The 17,816-nt window shown below is 38.5% G+C and overlaps 1 protein-coding gene across 1 annotated transcript; it reads left to right on the forward strand.

Moving 5' to 3' along the window:
- Positions 1–1,730: 1,730 nt before the first annotated feature.
- On the forward strand, positions 1,731–9,730 carry LOC148832794 (lactose-binding lectin l-2-like). Its single transcript, XM_088919179.1, has 5 exons — positions 1,731–1,803; positions 2,462–2,589; positions 4,864–4,989; positions 6,750–6,855; positions 9,666–9,730. The coding sequence occupies exons 1-5, from the start codon at positions 1,743–1,745 to the stop codon at positions 9,728–9,730; spliced, it is 486 nt and encodes a 161-aa protein (XP_088775305.1). The 5' UTR covers positions 1,731–1,742.
- Positions 9,731–17,816: the final 8,086 nt, after the last annotated feature.

Here is a 17,816-nt window from a genome sequence, read left to right on the forward strand (position 1 = left end):
ATTACAGTACCTCCATGCTTAGTAAACTGGGACATCTTCTAAACTAAACTAAAATAAAAGCCTCTGAATTAATTAATTCCCATCTTCTTTAAATTACACTGGCTCCACCTGAAAGGATCAAGGTTCCCCTGCTCATGTACAGTATAAGGCTCTGAGTAGTCTAGTTCCAGATTATTTATTGCATAAGTACAGTATCTTTAACTATCGTAATCCAGTCTTTATTTCTGCTCAGGATCAGGCTCCACTCAATGGGTGATAGATCATTCTTATGTACAGCACAAAGTTTATGGAATTCATTGCCCAAATTTATTAGAGACCTCTATCATTTCAGTCATCTCTGACTGCCAACATTTTCTAAACCTGTGAAAGTTCAGAGCATTTAGTGCAGAATTTAGCTTTAGTGTTTGATTCACAAAGTCATTTTAAGTTTGTAGAAAAGCATTTTAATGCTAAATGCTAAAGAAAGTGATTCACTATGATTTGGTAATCGTATTGTAATGTTGTGGCCAGATGGAAGAGAGCTTGAGGCGATTTGAGTAATAGAGGGATCCATATGCGTGATACAGGCTGGTGTATTGAGAGGGATGAGGTTGTACAAGGACCAAAAGGGGCTCTGGAGTTGACAGGATAATCTGGAAGAAGGCCCAGACTGCACAGACCACTAGGTAAGACTGGGAACAGAAGCTGGACTGCGCAGGATCGCCAGAAAGAAAGACACGACTGAAATACAAAACTCACAGATCAGGCCAGGGAGAGACTGAGAGCTGCTCAATAACCGAGCCCTAGCGATGGTGCTGTGGGACTTAAAGACTGTGCTCAGTATGTTATCAGGTTGCAGGTGGTTGGGACAGCCTGCGGATTCTGGTGCATGTAGTGCCTGGCAGGGTTGAGCTCGTTGTGCAAATGTGTCCAGGGGCTGAGAACTTGGGTTTGCCTTGGCGTAACAGATTAACATTTAGAAAATCTTAACCTTAACTTCACTTATATGTACAGAGTTTAAATCATTATGGAACAATGGGAAAGGGTAATGCCAAGAAAAAAACAAATATTTTCTTAAGATGGTCATGTTATGTGAACACATTAATAAGAAATCAGGATGTCAGTTTTGTGTTTGTTCCCTATCAACAGCATTTACTTCACCCCACCTCCTTGAATTGTACAGTATATAAGAGCTGGGCAGCAGACTCAGGGTACCAACCAGAATCACATACAGAAGGATGACTACTGAGTCACTACGTACAGGTAACAGAAATACACCTGCTGTTTGACTGCTCTCCATTTAACAGTTTTCCTTTTAACTCTGTGTGGATCGTTGTAGCTAGAGGGATTGGCAAACTCTATTCATATTAATAATTAGTAACTTAATTCACAGTATAAGGCAACCTGTGAGTTCTTATTTCTGAAGCTCCGTAAAGTTATAAAGAGCAACAAAATATATTTACAGTATATCCTGTTTTTCTAGTCATACTAGAATACTACTTGCAGGAATAAATGATGTTCACTAGATTTTTGAGTTATATCTTTCTCAAAAACATGTATTTTAAGAAGCAAAATTTACTATAATGACCAATGTTGTTTTAAACAATGTTTAAAAAGCTATTTTTACTTCATTGCCCAACTAATAAGCATTAACCACTTTAGCTCAAATGAATGTTGAATCATTAATTGAAACTGGTCTCCTGATGCAAGATACTCAAGTCTCAGTGTTTCTTGTGTATGTGTTCTTGTGCAGGAGAGTCACCATGATCCGTCTTCCTGCATCAGCACTGCTCTACATTGTCCTCGGGCTCAGTGGGAATTCAGGTAGGAGGACCAGTACTGCCTTAAAACACAATTAATTATTAACATTATTGCATTCAAGAAATTTGCTGATTTGTTTTCTCAAGTTACATATGTGAGCCTAATCACAATAGTTTGAGTGAAAAAAACTTCATAACATACTTTATGAATAAATATATGATCATGGACAAAATTCAAGACATAAACTATTGTACATTCATTAAGTGTAAGCTTAATCTGTTTTGATCGTGAACGATTTTCTACTAGATTGGTTAACACACTAGGAGTGCTGATCACACTCTTTCTCTAGTAAATAAAAATTATGACAACTCGTCAAACTAATTTTTCATCATAAACATGCCTTCACATAATGTCCTGACTACATATATTTATCTGATATTATGCTATTAGATATGTTATAAAATATATCTCATTGTGCACTACAAACACTGAGACTGATGTGTGCTGTTTTTCATTTTTATTGGAGGGATGACAAAATCTGTTCAATGAAGGATGGTTCTTATAATTAAGAGTGGCTTCTATTTCCTTTTCAATAAGAAAGGATCTCTTTCTCTCATCTTATTTTTGGCTAAAATTAAAGCATTTAAATCCCAGTAGTTTGTTTCAACTCTGCCATTTTGTTACCGTTGTTTGACAGTATTTCTGTATTTCTGTTCTTCAGTCTCTGGTAGATTAAATAATGATGAAGAGGGTGTGGTGTGCCAGGTCCTCTGTCCTCCAGGCTGGGTGAACTTCGAAAAACGCTGCTTCCAATACATTCGACAAGAGAAGACATGGGTTGATGCTGAGGTATGTCAGGCTGGGGTCAGCATACTTTCTTGATACATTGATAGAGCTCTCTGCTCCCACATAATTGAGTGAATGTTTTTTCTGAATACTTGCTTAAATGAAGCTTAATAATTTTCAGAGACTAAACATTTCTATTTATATATATTTTTGATTATTGTACCTAAAGCTGTATTATTAATGTAGATGAGAGAGGACACAGAGAGGATACATCATTCAAGCTTAAATAAAAAAATAAATGTTGGTAAAATGTGCTTTAATTAAGGAAATGCAAAAATAATGGGAGTTTTCTTTTTCAAAGTAACATTCTTACTACTGTGTACTGTTTGGCCAGACATTCCCACGAGTGATTATGTATTTTCAAATGCAGGTTTTAGATGCATGTTAAATATCCAGGTAAATACAGTTGCTCAAAGTTGTACAGATGTTTGTGATGATATAAAAAAGGGGAGACCATACAAACTCCACATAGAAAAAACTCTGGGAATTGAACACAGGGTCCCAGCACAGCAATACAGAAAGGATAGCATATGTACCACATAGACATAAAAATCAGCAATGCACCTCGTAACCTTTTCTATCTGTCCCTGTCTGTTTTCCAGTGATTGGAAAAGTGTCCATTTTTGGAAGAAATCATCTGGTTCTTAAACTGACCTTATCCTCATGAACTGCTCAAAGTGGATGACCTTGAAGCAGTCATGGGATTTCTTATTGATGTAGTTCATGAAACTGGAACTGTGTTCATAAACATGAATGAGTGGTGACAGTTCAGTCAGTTCTTCACTTTTCAGTTCCTAAGTTACCATACCAGTCTCTTGCCTGCCTTGGGAGCAACTCTCAGCCTGTAGTTGGCACCGAAAACTGCAGCAATTCCATAATCACTCACATACCCCATGAGGATGAGGTCAGGCCGCCTGTCTGCTCGCCCAGCTCTCTTCCAGTCAGGGAGCCAATCGTCCCACTAACCATTTCATTTGATTTCCCAATTTAATTCTTGAAACGTCCCCGGAGAGGTGCTCTGACTTCAAGTCTATCTGCAATACTCTACAAAGTCTACTTTGAGTCTATTACACGAAACGCATGGACCTAGAACCTGTATCCCTTAACCTGCCTATTTCCCAGAGGCAAGGACCTTTTCAGTGGCATTCTTCCCTGCCTGCCCCTAACCGCTTCAGACATGTACACTTTCATCCCGAGCCCTAGCAATTGGATTTAAGCCTGTCATTTAACCATGGCTGCCGCTTAGTAACAGAATGTCAGAGCCAGAAGACAGAAATCCACCAGGGCTCAGCTCAGCAAAGTCCCCCAAATCCTGACTTGCCATGAGGCAGCCCTGAAAGCTGAAGAAAGGAGCACAGCTGAGCTGAGGGAAGCCATGCTGGATTTTCATGTTTCTGCTATACTAATGCAGATAGTTTCAACCTCTGTCCAGCTCTACCTACTGTCCAGGCTTAAGCTACACCTGTCCCTGCTCCCGGTTGGCATTCCATACCTATATTGTCCAGGGCCCTATGCCAGGCCGCCTGGCTGTAACGCAAATACTCCCTCCGCTCCCTTATTTAGGAAATCCACATAGCTGTAAAGGCTTTCTCTTCACCATGCAGCAGGTCTGTCTGAAGATAGAAAGGATAAGCTAGCTTTGCAGGGATCTGCCAGATACCCTGGACTCCTTAATTATGCTTGTCATCTGACTGGACACCCACTTGTATTATAACAAATCAATATCTATGAGCATGGTTTGTAGCTTTGCACCAAGATGTAATAAACACACAACGGATTCTAAATGTACAAAAAAGGATACCAACAATACAAAAAAAATTGGAATAAATAAATATGAAACAGAAACAGAAGAAACAATAAGTGGAGAAATGTTAGTTGCTATTCTTAAATCTTTTAAATTTAAAGTCAAGATTTTTGAAGGACCAGGCTAGTGTCAGCTTACATTCTCCCTTCATTAATCTAGTGGTCTCTTGGTACTCCTACATGGCAGAAGGAACTATAATGCTTTTTTCATACTAGGTATTCTATACCTTTAAAGAGAAATGATCACAAATACCAAGTACACATATAACAAGTATCTCCTTTTTCTCTCTTTTTCCCCCAGTTAACCAGAGTTGTGATACATGGGCTCCATTCCCATTCACATGACCCTGCCATACAATGAGAAATGTGCTAATATCCAACTAGCAGTACTTCTGAAAAACAAACTTTGGTTGTAGATTTAAATGACAGGCACAGTCTCTCCCTCAGACACACATTCTCCTTCATCTTTTCCAGCTGGACTGTATCTCAAAGGGAGGAAACTTGGCCTCAGTGCACAGTGAAGAGGAGCATCAATTTCTGAAGCAGCAAATTTCATCTAAAGAAATTCCTGTGTGGCTGGGAGGTACTGACTGTTATAAGGTATAGTATTGTTCACTGGAGACCCTCAAGGATACAGGAAATACAGCACAGTGTATCATTCTGCTCTCCATGTTTTTTCTATTCATAGTGTAAAGGATCCCATCAGGCTACTCCCTGAAAGATACTACAAAATGGTATTAACAGTGTGGCCTGGCTTTTTCGACCATATACTTACAACACTTTATAAGAAGATAAGATAAGTTAAAGACAAGGCTATCCATGCCAATTACATTTTTCTTTCAGGTTTCCTGATGTCATCAAACTTTCTAGAAACTGTGAACAACAGTGACAGTTTTGCTACCCCCCTTTACTTCTCTCTCTCTTTCTCATCCTCCCTGATCCATTCTCTTTCCTCCCCCCCTTCTATCTGTTTCTTGTTGACTTATCCAACCTACTGCACCTACAGCTGTCTCTTCTCTTCTCTATTCTACATCTATTCCACTGGTCACTGACTCCCAATCCACCCTGTGAGTACGAGAGCATGAAATTGATCTGTACCAGATCCAGGACTCCTTGTTTAGTTAATTCTGTTCCTAGCATTTGAGTTTCTCTCCCCCATTTACACCCTTAGCTGGTGTCCAACTGATGCAGTCCAGCCCTCGACTGTTCCTCCTATCAAAGATTCCAGCTGTATTTTCCCTCTTCTTTTGGGGATTCTGCTTTAATATGTTTTCATCTATTCCATCTAGCAAAATTTAGCAAGCGATGGCTTTCTTCATGATTCTGTTTTAAACCAGTCTTCCAGGTTCCTCTGTTTTTTCATATATTTATAGTATTCATATTTGCAGACAATTTTTGCTGGATATAAAAAAAAATCTAAATTAGTTTTTTAACACAAATCAGGTAAGATTTTAGTTTTGTATACTGCCTTGACCAAAGGTACTGTACATGTTAATCTCTCAAGTGACTAATTTACTCCTACCTTGCCAACCTTATCTTTCTCCTTCTATATTTCTCTGTCAGACACCCATTGTATTCTCAACATAAAAGCAGATTATTTCAATAAGTGAAGAATAGGTAGGTTGCCTTTCTCTCACATTTTATAATTCTAACATAAAAATTCCTCCACCTGAATATACTAGAGATCTATACAAACATGAAGTAATTGCTATCTCTCATGTGGCAAGCTAAGTTTTTCACATTATTAAATCTAAAGATCTCTCAAAAGAATAAACAAACTCGAATAAAAATTGATCGAATATAATTTTTTTTTCCTGTTGTTTAACCACATCCCTTTCCCCAGTCCCTTTATTTCTTCTCTTCCCCTGTCTGGATGTGATTAACATAATATCACACACATGTTCTCAATTGTTTGGCTCATCGCTAGCCATGACTTCCTTCAGTAGACAGAAAGAGAGAATTTTCCATTCAGGAGTGTTGACTCCATCGCATTTTAACATCAATGACTGTTGCTCAGCATCAGCTCTGTTACCTTGAAATATTTGTATGAAAACTGTAGTTTTTACATGCACAATATAAAATTATACACTTTTATATATCATTATCTTAGTAAATAGGCACATCATTGCAGCAAAAAGTGTCAAATGTGAGTTAAATAAATCAACCCCTTGGTGTAAGAGCAATGACTGACAGACTGCAAATAAAAAATATGTGTGTCAAAAACTCAAAATCTCTCTTTTTCAGGTGTTGAAAAATGCACAACATCTGTCACAAACTTTATAGAATAAGAGTGTAGGTTTTCACATAGTTCTTCATTTTGTTGTTTTCCTTATTTTTTTCTTCTGTGTGTGGCGCTGCAGGAGGGCACGTGGTTCTGGAGTGATGGAGCACAATGGAATTGGGTCAAGTGGAATACTGGCGAGCCCAACAACGTTGGAATAGAAAACTGTATACACTTTAATTATGGTAATAAGATTAGTCTCCTTATATAATTGCTTCAGGTGACTGTTTAACTTCTTTTTTTTAAACATAGCATGTGTGAAAATTAATATGGCAAAGAAGCTGAATTTTCAGAAAACAAGATTGGCTGAAAAGCAGGACATTCCTTGATAGCTAGGCTTTTGGAACATTTTGCTGATACTGTAATGAACTTGGCTATATTGCCATATATGATACAGATAGTTTTCAATTTACCTGCTCTTAATTTGTGTGTTCTTACTTAAAGCACAATTACTTCAGTTATAACGCACCTAAAAAAAAGTAAGTAAATCAAATGATTGAGTACAATGGTTATTAATCTCTCACTAAAAACCTAATAAGGAATAAATGATCTGTATAGTTTTTGATGAGCCTTTAACTACCATTTAAAAGGCTAACTTGAGTGTAACAGGACAGAAGCTGGATGTCACCATGAGCACATTGCTCATGTACAGTATCAGACTGTTCATTACCCAGCCTTAACAACAGATCTCTTCTCACATTCTACATGATATTGTTAACATTAACAAACATTTAGTTTAAATATGACTTTGAAAACATCTACATAAGAAGCCAACACAGATAAATATATTTAATAGTTTTTTGGGAGTTTAACCCACTTGTAGTGAGTAAACCCAGAATACACACCTTTCATTTCATGAACTGTAAGAAAGTATTTTCATTTGAGTGTTTAATATACATTCTTCGGGTATGCATTTGCTGTGAAAATCAAGAATTATCTGTAACGTCTGCCATATTCCATAACAGATGCAGCATTCATTTAAAGCACAAGTGGGTGTGAGCCTACAACTGGAGCTCAGAAGAATAAGTAGGATGTTGATTAGTGCCATGAGCAAAGCCTGGAGATACATCTCAAGCTGTAATGTCCTGGTTCTGTCTCAAATGAGTGCTGGGCCTATTAGAGGAAAAAGGAATGAAGGCTTGTAAGATCATCAACAGCAAAATTTCTATGAATGTCCATGAGGCACATGAATCTTCTGAACTAAATATGTGTGACAAGCTAGCCCTTGGTTAAAGAATATACATTCTATATATATAGTATATTTTGAAGAGGTAATTTAAGTAGCTTTCAGATAAAATTCTGTTTTCCATGAGCTGTTCCCACTGGGATATGGAAAGGAAGATTCTTCTCATCTTTTCATAGGCGAGAGATTTGATCCAAAATTACTATTAAAAATACTTTCTTTAGTACAATCAGACTGCTGAATTCTCAAAATTAACTCTCTTTTGCTTTGCAGCAGAGCTTTAGAATTCTTAGAAAACAGAGATCAGAGGTGCATGGTTAGAATATCTACTTGAGTTGTTTTCCTACTTAAACACTCACATGGAAATTCTTTGAACACTGATTAGAAGGCTGGGATTGAGAGGATACGGGCGTCCTCTTGTGGCTTGCCACAATATGGCAGCAGAGATTTCCCAAAATCCAAAAAGGATTGCAAGTATGGACATGAAGATGAGGCTGGTGCCCAAGAATGCTATGTCCTGAAAGGGAGTACAACAGTCTTTTTTCAGTTGTACACAAGGTCAAGGCCCAATGGGTACTGAGTAGGTCAACAGTAAAACCTTTTAGCTTAGTTTAAATGTCAAGTGGCCAAATTATCCAAGGAACAGAGAATGCAAGGTCACAGTAGAAAGAGGGAGACTACAACTGCAAGCACTCAAACATCTGGGGTGAGAAGGACAAACTGAAAGTCAGGACAGATCTCAAAACCGTATCCCACAATAAAGCAGAGATACAGTAACATCTGCCATTTTCTGAAATGTTTTTGTGGAAGTATGTCTTTTTATTCATCCCCCACATTAGACTGGATATTACATAATTGCATATTGGAAGAGCTATTGCATAATTCAGCATTGTCACAATCACATTTGGTGTCCCGAAAGGGGAAGAGTTCAAAAAGGACATCCTGAAAGGGAAAGAGACAGGTACATGGAAAGAGTTTTTGGACAGGTTCATGTTGAAATAAAAGTGACTTAATAAGGACTGCTGTGGGAGAGGCTTGGTAGCAGAATTTTTCTTTCTTAAGTGCAGCAGGCATGGTCTGACCAAAGATACCTAAGACAGAGGTCATGTGTATCCCTGACCATGATCTTAATCTTTTAATGGCTGCAGTGATGGATAGACTTTGCACTAGGAATTGGGGCCTACCTTCAGGGATTCCACAGAAATCTCTACTCCATTGTGTTCCCTGTGTCTTGGGAAGCAGAGCCTTTGGCAAAATTATTATAGTCTGGTGTCTGTTGTGACAACCCCAGGATGGACCATTGTAGCAATTGATCTTTTCATAGACAGGACCCAAAAAATAGGCACATACTGTATAAAGCCATAAGGTACAAAACAAGTACTCTTACAGTAAAGAGAAACAAAACCTGAACCAAAACAAAAGCCAAAGATCCTCTTTGAGGTACTAGCTACCTGACTTAATTTTTCTTTCTAACATTACCAGATAGGTAAGCCACTCTCCCAACTTAAGAATTCAAAAAATCACGTCACACAGACTTCACACTTAGACACAGGATCCTTCAGCTTCTTATACATGGTTTCACATCACACAGACTTTCAGTTCTATTTAGGAATCCTTCAGTATTCCACACATCTCTCCTGCTTCTCTTGTCTCTACCTCTTTCACCAGACTAATTATTTTCCGGAGGCAGGAATTTACACAAAGTTTACATGGAGAGGCAGTTCAGGCAAGAACTGCCATCTAGCCTGAGCATGCCAGCTGTACACTATATCGACAAATTCTCAGCTCCTGTCTCTCCCTCTTGTCTTTCAGATCAAGGCTGGAATGACATCTCTTGCAACAATCAATATCCTTACATTTGTGCCCGGACACCTTAGGCAGAATTTGGTTCTTTGTTGCGGAATATCAGTAAGGATTCAGCTGGAAATTTATTTCATACCCTGTCAACTTCCTTCTATTTCTAGGATCTGATGCTTGTTTTTCTTTAATAAAATGTTACTGCATTCCAAGTCCTTTATTGAGTCTGTGTTTGAGTTCACATATATTGTGGAACAAACTCGGGTAACCTGTGATGCATCATAACAAAAACTCTTCTCTTTCTCTAATTCGATACTATACCTCACCTACAGAAATAATTAAAAACTAGATAACACAGGTTCTGTTTAAATTAAAGGGACAAATGCAGGGGAACATAACACAGAAAGTATCAGAAGATTTGCCAATGCAGTCCAGGAAGTGAGTTGTCACAGCAAACCAAAGATACATTCTTACACTTTAAATTAACAGGTTTGCAGACAGAAACAATCAGAACAAGGAACAAAACACAGGACAAGTGAGCTCAAATTTCCATCACTTCTCACATTACACACGTCATCTCTTCATCTCCTATGAGGAGACCTTAGAGGACAGAAATGCTTACGACATCATAATCTCCTGCTATTCTTTCTAGTGTTTTCCTCACCTGCACTGTTACTGTCACGCCCTCTGCAGCCAGAGGGCGCTCCTTCTCTGTCCTGTCTCACATTTCCGTTTTTTTGCTGTCCTTCCGGTGTTTCTCTCTCTCTGGGGCTATATATTTCTGGGTCTTTCATTCTGCCGGGCCTCAGCATTGACGTTCAGATGTCCTGAAACCTGCCTAGCACCTGGTCGCCCCACGTCCGCTACCTGAGGGAATAGGTTTCTATACGGCATTTCCTGAACAGCTGAGCCCAGGCTAACCCCCATCTCGCCACTACGCATAGGGTCTTTTCACCCACCGGTTCGTCCTTTCCGACATCCGTGACAGTTACATCTCTGGCTGATAATCCTCAGAGTACGATCTGCCATCTGTATCCAGGCAGACTATTATATGTTTTATATGCACAATTTACATATTAATAAATGTATCTCATGTGTTGAATCTGTGTGTGTGTCACTGATAGATTCATTTTCTAATAGTCGTAACGAATCATCTCATGATTACTGCTACAATTAATAAATTGTCCCAGTAAAGCCCTACACCATCAGGAACCAGTGTGGCACAAATGCACTGCAGAAAAGAGAAAGAAAATGTCATATGTACTTCATAACTGCCAGAAAATAAGGCGTCACTGTAGGTGCACAATAGTATGATACTAAGCATCTGAAAAAAGGTCTTTAATTTTTTCATGACTTAAACTAAAAATACCTTGAAAAAACATACTGTACAGCACTCTTCCTTGGGACTGCTTGTTGTGAGATGGCCTAAAGCTGCACTCTCCAAGCTTTTCTTTTTAAAAACTACTGTATACCTGATGGACAGAATATATCCTGTGCCACTAATACCTACTGTATATTGAAAATATAATGATGTAATTTTAAAACCAGTATGTTTTATATGAATACTTATCTTACCTATATTTAAATATGATATTGACATCCAGCAAGGGCAGCACAGTGGTGCAGTGGTTAGCATTCCTGACTCACAAAGCTGGAGTCCTGGGTCCAGTTCTGGACCTGGGGCCCTGGGACTATTGGCCATGGTGTGTGTCCCCTGCGATAGACACACCTGAAGAAGGCTCCACGGCCGAAACGTTGTGTTCTCTTTCTTCTTTTTTTCAGCATGGAATAAACCTATTACTTGTTCCTTTGCAGCCTACGCATGCTGACGCAGCTACCCACCTGAACTACTAGGGTGTATAATGTCTTGTGCCCATTGTTTCCTGGACAAGCTTCATATCCCCTATGACCCTTAATTGCTTTAAGCTGTTTGAAAATTGATAGATGGATAGAGATCTAGAAATACTCTTTGCCATGTGCTGTCAACCTCAAACTTTAAACCCAAGCCAAGCCCTGAATTGTCAGTTTTAACTGAACTGTCTGCTGGCCATGTTTCTGGTTTCAGTTACACCAAAAATCTCACTGATGCTGTTAATTCTCCTGTATTTTGTTTCTTATACTCCTAACATTAAGGTTGAAGGATCTAAGTACCTGGTGCTTTGACATTTTGCTATTCCTTGGAATCTTTTTCTGGCTCTACTGCCTGTGTAGCTCTATTATGTACAGTATATGGTGTGTGGATTATCTCTCTTTCATTCTAGATTAAATGCTTTTGAATTACTCTGTGGATGCCAACTTGCCAACTGATAGTCTTGGCCATTTTTTCATAAAAAGTCAGAATGTGTCAGTTCTCCTCAGTAAGCATTATTATGACAGTGACTGTGCCCTCATTGCTCAGAGAAGGAACTTCCATTTTGCTCCATGTACATATTTTTTGACAGCTAGCTTTATACAAATTATTCATTGACTGGAAAAAATGTTTTATATTCTGTCATGTAATATAAATATGTGTATTTGTGTATGTATGTATTATAAACATAATATTTCTAACAGTATGTTAATGCTTTAATAGAGTTATTCCTTAAAGGAATTAATCCCTTGTGAGTGTAGAACGGATGTAGTTGTTTTATCTTAATTACCAGCATGCATTGTAAATTGAGGCTGTCTGAGCTCAGTCTCCTTTTTAAAACCAGTTCATCAGTTACCTTAGAATGCAGAAATATTATGTTTGGTTGCAGAGGTGCAGGTTGTTGAAGATGTCTCTAATACAGAGATAATTACACACTCAAAAGTGCTATCCTCATTTTTTTGTAATAGTAATATCCAAATATAAGAAACACCATTTTTTCTTGGGCTGGCAGAATTGAGGGAAGCACTGCAGATTTTGGGGTACTGTGGTGTTTCTTGATTTCATCAGTGGCAGTTTTGGAGTGTCAACAGTGATGTCCAAAGAGAAACTGCTATTCAGTCAATATGTGCTGTGTTGCGTGCTAGTGATGCATCTGTAGCTCTGTGTTAAATAAAGAGTAAACTGGATGATACGCATCACGTCTGTTCTGTACATAACAGCTAATTCTTTATCTGATCTCTCATTAACTTGAACAACCCTTTTTTCTGTAACTAATGCTGATAACTGAGAAACATCTTAGTTAATTTGCTTATAAAAATATTGATTTTTGTAAGCATTTTTATAAGCAAACCAGGAGTATGTACAGTAAACATTTAAGTACTAGGATAATCAAAGTTTTGTCAGTTTCACAGTCTGGTCCTGGAAACACGGTACCTTCCTGAAAACATTCTGATTTCAGGTTTTTGCTTTTACAATAAACACTAAGTGAAGGAAAGGCAAGAAAGGATTGAATAGTCTGTCATTTTTTAGCAAGAATCTCATTTCGTAGCTAATCTAAAGTGCATGTGCTTTGCCATTAAATAAACTAATTTTCCACCATATCAAATGCAGAGATTTGTGAATCCCCTAGGCTGCTCCATTATTAGATCTTCATGAAAGTCTCAATAACAGTTGAAGGTAACCTGATTAAACAAGTAACACAAGACATGATGCCACGATATATTTGAACAATTCAAAATGCAAAATGTCCCACTTTCAGTTCAGATTCACCTGATGGATGGATGGGCTGAAATTCGTTTCTGAAATGTGCTGATATGACACCAAAGTCATGGTTCCATTCTGCAGCAGCCCCAAACCATGATACACCTGCCAGCATGCTTGATGGGATGCGGTTCTTTTGTTGGAAGGCAATTGTTTTTCATCATAAAAAACGTTTTATTGTGGTAAAAAAATTCAAGTTTTAACCTCTCTATAGAAGGAGTGTTCTTCCATTAGTCTTGGGGATCATTCAAAAAACTTGATTGGGGCCAATGTTGTATTTAGAAAACAAAAGGCATTTCCTGAAGGATGAGGGATAGACATTGATATCAGCCACAGAAAGAGAGTGACATAGAGGTCTGCAGATCCTTAGATCTTAGTCTGTTATTCTGTGTGACCTGGATGATGTTTCTTGTACTGAGATATGGGCAGGGCAACCAGTGAACTATCTGATGGTGGAAGAATAGAGCGCCAAATATTAATTTTCCACGGTCATTTGAAATCTCTTTTCAGGTTACATGCTTTCACTAAACTTTACATAGTAAAGACCAATCTCACAGGGTTTCTTCTCATTATATAGGACAGGGCTGCCCAAACATCGTCCTTGTTATTAAATTATTTAAGCATTTGATTCAAATCACCCCCTAATAAAGTAATTAATTAAGTAATCGCTTATTATTTCACTGATTCATGTTCTTTTTTTAACTTTTTCATACAGCATTGTGTTTCAGAAATTGGTAAATTTAAACCATTTTGATATTGAAGATACCTGACTAAATTAAATTAAGAGTGTAATGTTAAGACATTTTAATTCCTATAATTATACAACTGGTTCAGAATTGCTCATAAAAACACAATCCTTATAATGCAGTTGGGACAGAACAGAAAGCAAGCAAAATAAAACCTTAGCATTGAAAGAGAGAACTTTCGAGCAGCTTTGCTGCTTCTTCATCACTGTAGTTTTAGTTTCTAGATGCTTCTCATAAATCATTTTCATTTACTTTCATTAATATTATTATTTTGTTTGGTATGCCTACTTTTATACTATATTTCACTAGCTCTCATTGTAGTTCAGTTTGTCTTGCTCATCATTTCTTGATGCTGCCTCCTGTAAGCTCTGCGGTGGTTCCCATGTTCTGGACTTTCTTTGTATTTTCTTCTCTCATCTCCTGCTTAATCCCCTCATTTCATCACCGTCTGCTGCAGGTGTCTGCTCCTGAGTAAATAACCATGATGATCTAAGAATGTCAGTGGGATCTGACAACATGAAGTAGGAGAGAGCAATGGGCACCTGTCACGCCCTCTGCAGCCTACTCTGTCCTGTCCCTAGTTTCCTGCTTTGCTGTCCTTCCGGTCTCTCTCTTTCCCTGGGCTTTATATTTCTGGGTCTTGCACTTTGCCTTCGCTCAGCATTGACGTTTGGATGTCCTGAAACCCGCCTAGCACCAGGTCACCCCATGTACGCTACCTGAGGGCATAGGTTTCTATACGGCATTTCCTGAACAGCTGAGCCCGGGCTAACCCCCGTCTCGCCACTACGCATAGGGTCTTTTCGCTCTCCTGCCATTCCACGGTTCGTCCTTTCCGACATCCGTTACAGCACCAGTGGATGTGCTGAAAGAGACAATAATGGAGAGCTTTTTAAGTAGGTAGCTGCATCAGCATGCGTAAGGTTTATTCCATCCTGAAAAGAGAAAAAAGAAAACACAACATTTCGGCTGTGGAACCTGAAGAAGACCAGCAATGGAGAGAACCTCATTGACATTTGTATGGACAACAGCTTTGTCACATTTGGCACCATTTTCCCACATAATAACATTCATAAGCTCACGTGGAAGTCACCTGAACATAAAAACACCAACCAAATAGACCACATCATCATTTATGGCCACTGCTGCAGATGATTACAGCAATATCCGAGCATACCATGGTGCAATGCTTACAGTGATCACAATTTTCTTGCTTCCACCATCAAGCTCAAACTCAAAAAGATGATAACATAAAGCTAAAACTGAAAAGTGCCCCAAAAAGAAAAGGAAATGTGTATAGGGGCTTAATACCAAATTCAATGTGCTGGATATTGCACTCTCATCAACATTAAATGGGATGTCACCAAGACTACTTATCTAGAAGTATTCCATGTTTTTAAACTGAGAGGTGCTAAAGAATGGATAACACCTGACACATGGCAGAAAATGGAGGTGAGAATACAACGTAAAGCAAGGCTACTTAAACCAAGTCATCAAGACTTCAAGAACAGACTCACTTAGCCTATAAAAAGAAGGATAGGGAAGTGAACAGAAGCAGCAGGGGAGACAAGCAGGCCTGTATTGAGAATCTGGCAACTGAAACTGAGAAGGCTGCAGCCTTGGGGTCACCAAGCATCTCAAGCAAAATTATAAACACAGCTTTCCCCATAAAAGAGACAAGAAAATCAACGCCATAAGCTCTGCATGCAAGCAAGGTGGGTCTCACACTTCCAAGAATTACTTAACCTACCAGAACCTGAAGAGCCACAGTACATTGCAGCAACTAACAAAATCTTCGACATTGACACCAAGCGTCCTGACATATTATGAGGTCAAAATCACTATTAAAACTCAAGAGTGGCAAGGCATGTGCTGCTGATTCAATCCATGCTGCGGTGCTGAAGGCAGATATCCCAACAGCCTTCAAAATGCTTACTGACCTTTTCCAAGATATTTGGACAATGGACACTATCCTGAAGTCTGGACAAAGGATTGCAAATCCCAAAAAAAGACAATTTCAAGAATTGTGATAACTGGTGAGGAATCCCCTTTCTATCTATTCCAAGTCTTCTGTAGAATTCTGTTCTATAGGAAAAAGGCAGCCATTGACATCAGGCTGAGGCAGGATATGGATCAAGTGTTTGCACACAAGACATGAAAATGCAGCATTTAGAATGGAACACAATTTTGTGAATTTCGGGAAGGTATCTGATATCGTTCATCGAAACACCCTCTGCAAGATACTGCATTTCTGTGAAATCTCATTAAGGTTTGTCACAATCAAATTCTATGAACTTTCAAATTCTTTGAGTGTAGCATTATCATGGATAACACTCTGAGTGGTGCCTTGTGAAATCTTGTTGCATTATCTCTCCAATCCTCTTCCTTTTCATCATAGATTGGACCATGACAAACACCACATTAGACAACTCCTGAAACAGTCAATGGACCCTGTTCAAACAACAGAAGATCTACACTCTGATGACCTCTCTAGATTTTGTGGATGATTTTTCATGAACAAAAAGACAGCAGGGTGCAAAAAGAAATCACGACAAGGCCTCAAAACTAAAGTGGAAAATGTGAGATTGGCATCAATGTTGTTTTTATTGTCCAATAATCTTTTCCTGATGGTTCGACATTCTGCTCTGTGCATGCGTGTCTGTGTTTGTGTCTGTGTGTGTCCTGCAAGGGACTGCCATTCCGCTTTGTATCTGTTGTTTGCTGGAATAGGCTCCAGCTCTCCATAGACCCTGATTTCGATTGGATGGATGGACAGGGTACTTCAATGCCTAAGGTAATGGGACTTCTTCTAAGCTAAACTGAAGATCTTCTGCATTAATCTTCTGCATTCCCATCTTCTGTAAATTAAACTGGCTCCCGTTTAAAATTTAGTGGAATTTAAGGTTCGTCTGCTGATGCATGAGGTGCTGAACAGTCTGGCTCCTGATTATATAAGGATGTATTTATGACTACAGTTCTAATCTCATAAGTTATGATTCTGTTTTCATTTATCTGATCAAGACCAGAGCCTTCTCATATACTGTACAGCATCACATCTTTGGAATTCATTACCCACATTCATTAGAGACCGACTCTATGACAGCCTACATTGTCTCTAAACATGGGAGAGTTTAGAGCGTTTAGTGCATAATTTACTTTTAGCGTTTTTTCACAATTTGTGTTTCGTGGAAAAACATGTTAATGCTAAGACCATTCTAAAGTAAACAGTTCACCATTTTTCATTCATAAAGATTTATGAAATTTTAACCTTAACTTCACTTAACTTAGTGGTGGAATTTTGTAAACTCTTGCCATGTTCCACAACTTGTTAAACCTAAACATGTCTTCTTTCTATTCCTCCCCTCTCCTGTCAGATCAATGAGTACACATCTCTGACACAAAATTAATTAAGGGAGAACTCCTCAAATTCCATATGCATTTTGAATAAAACAGTATGTAACAATAGGAAAAAAATATTTCCAAAGAATCTCAAATATTATTTTAGGATGATCATGTGTCATAGGTTCATCACTGATGATGTTTAATTTGTGTGTTTTCCCTGTCAACAGCCAGGGTTCACCCAACCTCATTGAACTGGATATAAGTACTGAGCAGCAGACTCTGGGTACCATCAGCACAGAGAGAAAGACAACTGCTGAGACGCTACCTGCAGGTAAGAGAGACATGCTCACTTGTTTGACTGTTATCTGTCTGACAATTTTCCATTTACAGTAATTGTGTGTGGATCTTTAGAGCTGAAAGTAGAGGGATTCGTACTGTATACACTATCCCGTTCAACCAGTACTTAGG

Source organism: Atractosteus spatula, chromosome 6 (genome assembly GCF_055471065.1).
Source record: "Atractosteus spatula isolate fAtrSpa1 chromosome 6, fAtrSpa1.hap1, whole genome shotgun sequence".
In the NCBI taxonomy this organism is placed as follows: domain Eukaryota; kingdom Metazoa; phylum Chordata; class Actinopteri; order Semionotiformes; family Lepisosteidae; genus Atractosteus; species Atractosteus spatula.